The following is an 11,749-nucleotide window of genomic DNA, read 5'->3' on the forward strand; positions in this document are numbered from 1 at the left end:
CAGGTCTAATTTTCCCCTTGCCTGACTCCTTGCTGGGATACATTTCTACAGAAACACAAACTTTCTTATACACTGCCCAAATGGTCATTTTCACGTAGGAGCTTAAACAATTAAAATTGGCAAGCTATTTCACCACAGAGTGCATCACAACCAAGCCTAGTTTTGTCTGTGCCCGCCGTTTATTCACATACATGTTATAGCCAGGGTAATTAGGCTATTTTTGCCCATTTTGTGTTCTGTTGCCACCTGGTTAACAGTAACAACATAGACAACAAACCAACTTGGGATCTCCAAGGTGAGGGACGTTGATGCTGAAGAATGTTTTGCTACATATAGGTAGGTAGAAACCTTAACACCGCACCTCCAGAAAGCATTACTTGCTATGCCAGTGTGGCACTTTCACTTTCCACCCTGGTCATCTTCATAGTTCTCTACCAATGTTATACCATCAGTGTTAAATGGTGGGCAATTCCATGCTGCACCCAGTGTGGACATGACCTTATGATGGAAGATCATAAGATCATGTCCACATGCCCCATACTCTGATAAATGTGACATGTTTTAAATTCCAAAGCTACTGCTGTAGAATTGGACAGTGCACATTGAGTTACAGCTTCTCAATACACAAGCACAATGTTTAACTCAAGAAGATTCCAAGGTCAATCTCTAATGGAGCTGGAAAGGTAAATAGGGCTGTAGCCCTACTGTAGCTAACATTAACTAAGAGTTAAATTGCTCTCAGGTTTTTAGGAGGAGAAACGACGTTAAGCTTTAAAAAAAAATGGCAAGCATTACTTCGACTTACTAAGGCAGAAGATGCACGTAAGACACAGATGGGGTGACAAAAAGGGGACAGTCAGGATCAGGCACATCCACGATGGCCTTACTTTTCAAATTTACAAATGTGCAAATGCACCAAGAATGGGAGGTAGCTTATAGAATGATTTCAAAACAAATGAGACAAAGAAATAGCTGACACTGTTTTTTTGATTAAAAAATGAATACACAAGTGACTTTATGGTGTTAGTCATAGTAAATTAAAGCATTACAGCCTTCATTCAAATATGGACAAAAGAACTGAACTCCAGAGGTGAGGGGACAGTGACTGCCCTTGATATTAAAGCAGCATTTGACCGAGTGCAGCATCAAGGGTCAATGGGAATCAGGGGAAAATTCTCTGCTGGTTGGAGTCATACCTAGCACAAAGTAAGATGGTTGTGATTGTTGGAGGTCAATCATCTCAGTTACAGGACATCACCGCAGGAGTTCCTCAGGGTAGTGTCCTAGGCCCAACCTTCTTCAGATGACCTTCCTTCCATCATAACGTCAGAAGTGGGGATGTTCACTGATGATTGCACAACGTTCAGCACTATTCACAAGTCCTCAGATACTAAAGCAGTTCATGTCCAAATGCAGCAAGAACTGGACAATATCCAGACTAGGTTGGCAAGTGGCAAATAACATTCATGCCATGCAATGAACATCTACCATGCCGAATCCCCCACTACCAACATCCTGTCGGAGGGTGGGGGGGGGTTACCATTGACCAGAAACTGGACTAGCCATATAAATACTGTGGCTACAAGGGAAGGTCAAAGGCTAGGAATCCTGTGGCCAGCAACTCATTACTGACTCCCCAAAGCCTGTCCACCATCTACAAAGCACAAGTCAGGAGTGTGATGGAACACCCTCCACTTGCCTGGATGAGTGCAGCTCTAACAACACTCAAGAAGCTTGACACCATCCAGGATAAAACAGCCCAGTTGATTGACACCCCATCCACAAACATTCACTCCCTCCACCAACGCACACTGGCAGCAGTGTGTATCATCTATTAGGTGCACTGCAGGAACTCACCAAGCCTCCTCAGACAGCACCTTCCAAACCCACAACCACTATCTAGAAGGATAAGGACAGCAGACACATGGGAAGTTCCTCTCCAAGCCACTCACCATCCTGACTTGGAAGTACATCACCGTTCCTTCAGTGTCGCTGGGCTAAAATCCTGGAACTCCCTCCGTAAAGCACTGTGGGTGGTTCAAGGCAGCAGCTCACCACCACCTTCTTAAGGGCAATTAGGGATGGGCAATAAATGCTGACCTAGCCAGCGATGCTCACATGCCATGAACAAAAAGAAAATTTGGTACTACACAAATACAGGAGTATATACCACGTAAGAGTTTATTATTCTGCTATGGAATGGGAATTTTCCATAATCTGTTCCATCCTGGTCATGAAAGTCTTCTGTAAGGTCTGAGACAACTTGTGCCTATAGGGCAACTGAAGGGTAATTAGAAGGCATTCTCTGCTGTCGGACAAGCTTATGTGTTGGCTGAAAATGACGAGCTTTTTATATGCAGCAGCAGAAAGTTGCACACGACATTTGAAATGCAAGCGATGCATCTGAAAAAACATACGGCTTGGCTGTGATTCCCCTCTGTCCACAGTCGACCAGCCTGCCAATCGACTGTCACAAATGATGGCCATTTAGGGAAAGGGTCAGAGGGGATACAGGGCCCACGGAATGCTCGCCCACAAAGAAAAGAATGCCTTCAGAAGATACAGAGAACATAAGGGGGGGGGGGACTGCAATTAAAACTTGTTGGTAACAGTATGTTTATTTCCCATATATACATATTGCAGTTCTTTGAACATATTACACTTGTCTTGGATTCAGGGTTCTGGTCCATAAGATTTTATAATCAAAGGTTTTGGAAATATTAACAAAATATACACATAACAACCAAATACACCAAACACACCAAGTTAAACGGCCTTCGAGATGAGATCAAGATCCCACTCCAAAAGTTCCAGCCTTTTCTGCGATTTCCAAAGCCACTTTCAAATTCTGTTCAAAAAGGTCACACCTGCAGATAAAAGACCCAGCTTAAATACAAAATAGATCATGGTATACATGAAAGGATTTATTTCAAATTCAACCACACTGTTTCAATCGATAAGCCACAATTGAGTAAATGCTCATGTTATAATATGAAAGCCCCCGACTGATTCGCAGCTACTTTTGAGCTACAGAGTCTCCTAAAAAGATCATGAAGTAGAGACTATCTAATTTCACTATTTATTCCTGCAAAGTCTTGTAACAATCCCTCAAGATTGAGAACTTCCCAAGGGGAAGAACTAATGATATGGAGCAAGTTCCTTTCCTACATCAATAGAAATTAAACATCCACTTTAAACCTTGTTACTTAGTAGGAAGGTGGTTCCCAAATGATGTTTGCCATGTTGTAACATGTAGATACCAAACTCCAGTATCATTCCATAGTGGAAATTTAGGCCAAAACGTTGTTTTGACAGACTCTAATGCACCGAAGCATCACGGCAATCTGAATTACATTTCACCTACACAGTCTTTTTAAATTGAGGTTGATGAAATTCTTCCAATTGTCTCTTCAACCTCATTCAGGTCTCAGCAGACCACGTGCCTTTGCACTTGAGGGAACAACAAGCTGCTACTTAGGCTGTCAAAACAACATGGTGTCTCGCTGTCCTAAAAAAGCACAATGCCCCAAAAAACCACATTGACAATGCAGTCGTATTCGCATGCAAATGTTAAGTGAACAAAACGTGTTAGCCTTTTAAATTCAGTGGCAAGTGCAGTCTTCTCTACCTATTGGGCATCCTGGACAATCGACGAGTTTAGAGCAAAGTAAGACCCTCCCCAGGTCGCTGCCAATTTCACTCGAAAGTGAGGCACAGCAGTCTCTAACAAACAACTCTTCCTCAGAATTCCCTTCCATGTGGTAGCACCCAGCGTCTATTTGGCACTTGTTTCAAAACAGCAGGTTTTATTTTCTCAAAGAGACGTGTTAACAGTGGGCAAAGCTAAAAGGCAGAAAATAACCCCTACTGTCATTAGGGAAGAGAAAACAGATGGCAAGTTAAAGGAGCAATCCAGCAGGCAAAAGCAGTGAATCCAACTATTGTTGACACTGCTACTTCTCATTTGGTTCTAGTGTAAAATCTATCCCAGAGGTGGTTTTACCTGAAGCTGATGCCTAATTTATAATCAAAACATCAAGTTGACAAAATAGAACAAGATGTGGGTCTGAATCTACATATTGGTGGCGACTTGTTGTCTCCTCCCATATATAAAACCTGTACACTATAGTTTCCTATTCACACCGAGTGTTTCAGCCCTACCTGATCGGCATCTCGAGAGAGTAGAATGGATTTTTAAGAGCAAAGTCTGAATAAATTTCATAAATCTTCCGTAGGAGAGAATCAATTCCAGCTTGTCGAGGATCTGCCAACACAATGAACTTGATCCCTTTAACAGTGATAAAAGAAAAAGAATTAAACACAGAACATGCAATCAGAATAACTCACTTTAAAGAGCAACTTCAGACTATCAGCAATAAATAAGTTACAAGAACTACTTGGTACTATTGAGAATCCAGTCAGAATGGAAATCAGAAACATGACTGGTATCGATTCTCAACTGCATTATACTTCTTCATTTTCCATTGCATAGATTCAGAATGGTACAGCACAGGCCATTTGGCCCATTATGCTTGGAAGAACTATCCATTAATCCAGCTCATCTGCTCTTTCCCCATATACTGTAATTTCCCCCCCCCCCCCCCCAGTTTTCTTCGGAAAGTTACAAACAAACCTGCTTCTGCTACCATTTCAAGATGTGCATTCCAACAACTCATTCCTAGCAAAACTGGAGTCAATGGAATCTCCACTGGTTGGATTCATACTAGCACAAAGGAAAATGGTTGTGGTTGTTGGAGGTCAATCATCTCACTTTCAGGACATCACTGCAGGAGTTCCTCAGGGTAGTGTCCTAGGCCCAACCATCTTCAGTTACTTCATCAATAACCTTCCAACATCATAAGGTCAGAAGTGGGGATGCTCGCTGATGATTGCATAATGTTCAACACCATTCACGACTCCTTAGATACTGAAGCAGTCATTTCGAAGTGCAACAAAACCTGGACAATATCCAGGCTTGGGCTGACAAGTGGCAAGTAACATTTGTGCCACACAAGTGCCAGACAATACCATCTTCAATAAGAGAAAATCTAACTATTGCCCCAGGACATTCAATGGCATTACCATCACTGAATCCCCCACTATCAACATCATAGGGTTACCATTGACCAGGAACTGAACTGGACTAGCCATATAAATATTGTGACTATAAAAGCAGGTCAGAGGCTAGGAATCTTGTGACAAGTAACTCACCTCCTGACTCCCCAAAGCCCATCTATCATCTACAAGGTACAAACCAGGAGTGTGATGGAATGCTCTCCACTTGACTGGATGAGTGCAGCTCCAATAACACTCAAGAAACATGACACCCTCCAGGACAAAGCAACCCGCTTAATTGGCACCACATCTACAAACATTCACTCCTTCCACCATCGGGGGGCAGTGATAGCAGTGTGTATTATCTACAAGATGCACTACAGCAACTCACCAAGGCTCCTTAGACAGCACCTTCCAAACCAACAACTGCTACCATTAGAAGAATAAGGGCAGCAGACACACGGGAACACCACCACCTGAAGTTCCCCTCAAAGACACTCACCACCCTGACTTGGAAATATATCGCCGTTCCTTCACTGTCACTGGGTCAAAATCTTGGACTTCCTCCCTAACAGCACCGTGAGTGTACCTACACCACATGGACTGCGGTTCAAGACAGCAGCTCACCACCACCTTCTAAAGAGCAATTAGAAATGGGCAATAAACGCTTACCTAGCCAGCGATGCCCACATCCCATAAGTGAATAATAAATAAAGTATAATTTCAAAGGTTAAGGAACAGTTTGATTTACGTTTTCAAGATATTAAATTAAAGGTGAACAGATAGAGGAGATAGAGATACACCTAGGACTAGGAGGCAAAGTCTAAAAATTTCAGGAGTGAAGTTAGGAAACACTATCAAAAACAAAGAATTGTAGAAGTTTGGAACTCTCTTCCACAAACAGCAACTAATACTTGATCAATTATTAATTTTAAATCTGACATTGATAAGGTTTTTGTTAACCAAATGTATTAAAAGATTTGACGCAAAGGTGGGTATATGAAGGCAGGCTACACATCAGCTATGATCTCATTGAAAGGCAAACAGGCTTGAGGCTAAATGATCTCCTGCTCACATGTCCTATATATTTCCTCATGTCACCTCTCTGCCAATCACCTTCAAACAGTCTCCTCTGGTTACCGATCCTTCTGCCACAGGAAACATTTTCTCCTTACTTAGTCTTACCAAAACTAATTCCGATTTTGAAGACCTCTATCACATCAAATGGGGAGAATAAAACTCTTTAACAACATAACATTATCCTTTCTATACAATGGGGAGTGGGGACATAGATGAAATAGTCTGAAGCTTCAGAAATAGGAAATGTCAGGCTATGATTCACCTGTTAGTGTTTGAAAACAGTGCAATTTGAAGGTGTCAGTTTCTAGCACTTCAATCCCAGAACTTCCAGGCTCTGGTGATAACTGGGATCCAATTGCAAACAGCCTGAGAACATAAACAAAAAACTTATTTAGGTTGGACAAGGTGTACAGTACAATAGCCATCAAAAAGCCCCAAAACGTAAAGACAGAGGCCATTAATTCCATGTCCCAGTACAATCACTTAGGGATCTCAATTCCAAAGAGTATTTGTAAAGAACGTGTTTTATTTCTGTAATTGAAACATCACTAAGCATTAATTGATTGTCTAATGTAGTTTCCTCACTCTGTACATCCAAACTGACCCCACCTGCAGTGTTAATGTAACAGCATACACTCAGGAGTTTCTGGGGTTAACTAGAGAGTATTACTTCCTTGAAAAGTTAAGATAAAATGCTGGAAGCTCACGGGTCAGTCAGCCTCTGAAAAGGCAGGTCAATATTTCAGGCAGAGATCCTGTGGTGGCTCCAATGAAGCTTCACTATCTGAAACATGAACCAATTTTTTTTCAGATATTGATACGCATGCTGTGTATTTCCATTATCTTCTGCCTTTATTTCAGAGTTTCAACATTTACGATTTTTCCGTTTTAATTCCAAACCTGACGGTTACGTGTTTTCCACCAGACTACTATGTGAATATGAGCATCCTGGCCTGGCCTGATGTCAATGCAGCTGAGGAGGGGGAGCAGCCAGCCACCAGGACATGCTAGGGACCATGCAGAGTTACCTTGCCTTTCAATTTGATCCCTTTTGCTGGAGATGCTGTAACCTCTGTATTCTGCCTCCGTTCTGAATGGTTCAGGTCAAAAATTGAGCAGACCGGATTTCAAATTCATATCTTTCCCCGTTCTGAACATACAGCAATGATGCATTAATTTCCAGCACAATGTCTATCTGTGTGCTTAACACTAAGGACTAGTAGAGCAACATTCAGAGTGCCAATGATAGGCGTGTCATCTAAAAAAGCTTTATGGAGATCAAGGGGAAGATTAGATTAAACTACTTCCCTTACTATATTGACCTTTCTCACAGGTTTACACTGGTCCTGAGACAATGGCAACATTCACTTACCAGCACACTGTTTGCAAAACGTTCAAGTCACCACTGCTAGTGATACCACATGACCTCAAAGTGACAAGTTGATAGTCAACATTATTTCCAGCTGACCTCACTCTGCTTTTGCAGTTCAATAAAGACATCTCATTTCTTCCTCAGTGGCAAGAAAACGCTAGCAAGTAGCGCTCTCCATCAAAGCTGCTACTTGGCACACAAGAATAAGAGGTAATTGGCTGTCTAGGAAAGTGCCTGGGCTTCTTACATGGCACACTTGAGAGTGACATTGGACCCAGTGATAAATCGTAAATCTTACCTCTCATGGGGCAGCACAACGCCCTTCCAGTCAGATGGTTGAAAATTTGACATCCCATAACAGGACCTAGCCCTAGGTGTGTAACATAGGATAGCATTTGGGGTCAGAACTGAGGAAGTATTATACTTTTGGACATGGTCTTCAGACAAGACCTTTAACAGAGGTCTTATATGGGCATAAAGGCTCTAATAGGAAAACTAGGATGCAGGTTTTCTAGGATAATATGAATAGGACAGAATGGCGGCCGTCATTCAAACCTATTTTATAGCCTAAAATAGTCCCATTTTCTGTTTTCCAGAAGCTTGGGAAGTCTACAGTTATTTCAACTGAGGCTGGGATTTTCCTGCCCTGTCGCAGACAGGATCCGCCCCGGGCGAGGAGGCGCCCCAGCCAGGAATCCACTGACTTGTGGCAGGACCGGACGATCCCAGCGGTGGGCGGGTGAGGAAACTCCTGCCCTGAGACACTAATTTTAGGGATAGGAAAAGTCAGCAAAGTAGTATTACAAAGTACACCCCAAGGTAGGTAGGTAGGTCGGTCGGTCGGTCCCTTCCTCCTTTCCTTCATTTAAGTGTACTCTCTGCCAGAATGCAGGTCCTTGGCTCATTGTCTTCTGATGCTTCATCCTGAACCATTTACTTGGCAGTTTTTGGCAGTAGTTTGCCATTGCCTTCCACTCTCAGGAGCAGAGCGAGGAGGCAGGTCACAAGTACTACATCAGCCAGGACAGGAATCAAACCCGCACTGTTGGCGTTATTCTGATCCACCTGCTAGCCACCTAACTGGATCCCCACCCGCAAGGTTCATTGCCCATGTGAAACATACTGCATTTTTGAGCTTAATTCTTTTTGTCCATTTCAAAACTTACGAATGAAACATGGAGGCCAACATCAATTTCTCATTCGATGTCAGACGAGGACGCCCAAAGCGAATTGCCAAAGGGTAATTGAAAGCGGTATTCAGATACTCCAGCACATCCCTGTTATCAGACATGTACCTTCCATTTACATCAATCCCATTAATTGAAAGCACAGCATATCCAACTAAGGGAGAAAAAAAGCAAAAAAAAGTCAAATTGAAACACCAAAGCAACAGTATTCAAAGCTTGCGTATCATGGTTAGAGCTACCACCGTCAGTAAAGTTTAAAATTTGACAGCCAAAAGTACTTTTAAGAATAATTACGTCACTTTCTGATAGGAACACAAAAAAATCTATACTTAAACTATAAAATTTGGACTATGTTTAAATTCAGGACTTCTCTTGACCATGAAAAATGCCTAATACATGGAAAAACTGAAGAGAAGTGGAGTGCTAGGTCTTACAGCTGTGACTATGTGGAAGAAAAAAAAAATAATTGATAGAAAAACTTGTATCTATATCGCATCTTTATATTCTCAATATCTCAAAGCACTTCATAGATAAAATATTTACTTCTGAAGCATATTTACTACTGTTACAAAGGCCTCGAGACATTTTATTACATTAAGGTGCTTTTTGTAGCGATTAGTGCACAGCACAAGGTCCCATAATCAGCAATGAAATAAACAGCTTTTTGAAACTATGAATGTGTTTTTGGTTGAGGGTTAAGTGTTGGCGAGGGCATTGAAAGAACTCCATGCTATTCTTTATGGAGTGGCATGAGATATTTTACAAGCTCACCTGAGCAGGCAGGCAGAGCTCAATTTTAAGAGCTCGTCAGAAGGGCAGTAGCTCTGAAGACACATCACTTCCTTAGTGCTACATTGAAGCCTAGATTATGTGCCCCAATCCCAGCTTGAACCTACAACCTTCTGATTCAAAGGTAAGCGTGCTACTAACTGAACCAGCCAGCCAATTTTACATCATCTACTGACCGTTGTTTAAATACTGCAGATGCTGGAGGTCCAAAATGAAAACAAAGAGTGCTGGAAAAACTCAGCACTTCTGGCAACATATGTGAAGAGAGAAACAGAGTTAACTTTTTGAGCGAAATATGAGTCTCCTTTGGAACTATTCCAAACAAGTGTAATATTGAACTTGAAACATTTACGCTGTTTCTCTTTCCACAGGTGCTGCCAGGCAAATCTTATATACATTCATACAATTTGCCTTATATTCTCACAGCCTATTTACATCCCTCTTGATACACTGTGATTGTTGTAGGGGTAAAACAAAGGACAAAATAAGTTTAAATAAAACAACAGTTAAATTAGTTTTACGAGCCAGTTTGCTGAGCTCAGTAGAGTGGCAATGGCTACAACTGACCTCAGTACCTCAAAACAAAAACAGAATTACCTGGAAAAACTCAGCAGGTCTGGCAGCATCGGCGGAGAAGAAAAGAGTTGACGTTTCGAGTCCTCATGACCCTTCAACAGAGTCATGAGGACTCGAAATGTCAACTCTTTTCTTCTCCGCCGATGCTGCCAGACCTGCTGAGTTTTTCCAGGTAATTCTGTTTTTGTTTTGGATTTCCAGCATCTGCAGTTTTTTGTTTTTATCTCAGTACCTCACAGTTGCCTGAGGGAGTATAAATTACTGTGGTTGAGCACAATCCAGTTCCTCCGTTAGAAATATTTGTGGATGAATGTTGGCATGGGCAGGATCCGACAATGGTCACCATGCAACACTGTGAGAGGTCTCGGTTCACCTATAAACAGCAGCAACTACAATGGGGAACTAGAAAGCAGCCCATGCCAATGGAGTAAACCAGGTGTTTAACAAAGCTGTGACCCCACAATCAACTGAAATACCCAAACATACTGAAATCCAGGTATAGGTCTCAGTTAACACCGTTATATATTAAACAATTCCAAACACCCATCTCCAAACTAACCCAGATTCACTGCAACAGATACAAGGGCTTCACCAGTGGGTGAGGGTGATATTCTTCACTGATATATTTCTCCTTCTAGTTGCACCAAGTTGCAGGCAAACTTGAAGGATTTAAAGGTAAAATCTTGGAATCTATCGGGATTAGGTGATGGATGAAAGGTAACTAACGTAGTCCAACCGACCATTTGTTAAGATGTCTGACTGTGAATACCAGGAGGTTATTTAAAACTACTTTATGTGCGAGGCCCAGGCTTCCAGGGACCTTTCCTAAGAGCAGGAGCCGCCAGCCGCGCCCCAGCGCCCGGCCTGCCCTCACCTTTGATGCCATCCCTCTGACCGAAAGACACCACAACCCGCTCGTCGTACACCTTCAGCACAAGGTCGAGCGGGTAACTGAAGGTCTTCTCCACATCGGTGCGGGGTGAGTAATTGTCGTACTGGTAAACCAGGCCGCCAGCTTTATTCACCACATAAACACTGAAAACCACCATCGCTGCACCGCCCGGGGAACGCTGGGAAATGTTGTCCCTCCACCCCCCCCCCCCCCCCCTAAACAAACCCGTGCCGCGGCTGCGCAGTGAAACGCCTATAACTCCCAGGGAGCTACGCGCTGGGGGCAAGGGAATGCTGGTCCCATCTAGGACCCTCCACCCCTGCCTGTCCCTCCGTCCCCACCCCATCTTCCAATCCCAGCCCCAGCCGTGTATTCACTATACCCCCTGACCTCCTCCTCTCTGACGCTGAACGTTCAGTGCTCAGCAAAGGACTTGGTTTCATACCCTTACGCCCTCACCTCAATGAATTTCGGGCTCGGCACGATGCTGAACTCTTCTTCCGCCGTCTTCGTCTCCGGGCTCACTTCTTTGGGCAGGAGTCCTCTCCCTGTTCAACGGATCCTTTCACCCACCTCCAATATTCTCCCTCCACCTGGACCCCTCCCTCTGGATTCTTACCTTCTCTTGATCTTTTCATTGAGAACTGTCGGCGCGACGTTAGTCGTCTCAATTTCTCTGCTCCTCTCACCCACTCTAACCTGTCTCTCTCTGAACTTGCTGCACTCCGTTCTCTCAGGTCCAACCCCAACATTGTCATCAAACCCGCTGACAAGAGTGGTGCTGTTGTTGTCTGGCGC

General features: G+C 43.1%; 1 protein-coding gene across 1 annotated transcript; it reads right to left on the reverse strand.

The window, feature by feature from the left end:
• Positions 1 to 2,162: 2,162 nt before the first annotated feature.
• Positions 2,163 to 11,134, reverse strand: trappc4 (trafficking protein particle complex subunit 4). The gene is made up of 5 exons (XM_041174098.1): positions 10,934 to 11,134; positions 8,674 to 8,848; positions 6,398 to 6,501; positions 4,162 to 4,288; positions 2,163 to 2,867 (listed from the first exon to the last, which is right to left on the reverse strand). The coding sequence occupies exons 1-5, from the start codon at positions 11,106 to 11,108 to the stop codon at positions 2,789 to 2,791; spliced, it is 660 nt and encodes a 219-aa protein (XP_041030032.1). The 5' UTR covers positions 11,109 to 11,134; the 3' UTR covers positions 2,163 to 2,788.
• Positions 11,135 to 11,749: the final 615 nt, after the last annotated feature.

This window comes from Carcharodon carcharias, chromosome 25, assembly GCF_017639515.1.
Source record: "Carcharodon carcharias isolate sCarCar2 chromosome 25, sCarCar2.pri, whole genome shotgun sequence".
Classification (NCBI taxonomy): Eukaryota; Metazoa; Chordata; class Chondrichthyes; order Lamniformes; family Lamnidae; genus Carcharodon; species Carcharodon carcharias.

What these genes read in the sequence shown, in the direction of transcription:
- trappc4 (XM_041174098.1), bottom strand. Translation starts at nt 11,108, where the DNA reads ATGGTGGTTTTCAGTGTTTATGTGGTGAATAAAGCTGGCGGCCTGGTT. An exon ending in TCAGAGGGATGGCATCAAAG is followed by an intron (nt 8,849 to 10,933) that starts GTGAGGGCAGGC and finishes TTTCTCCCTTAG; the next exon opens with TTGGATATGCTGTGCTTTCA. An exon ending in TCTCTCGAGATGCCGATCAG is followed by an intron (nt 2,868 to 4,161) that starts GTAGGGCTGAAA and finishes TTTTATCTGCAG; the next exon opens with GTGTGACCTTTTTGAACAGA.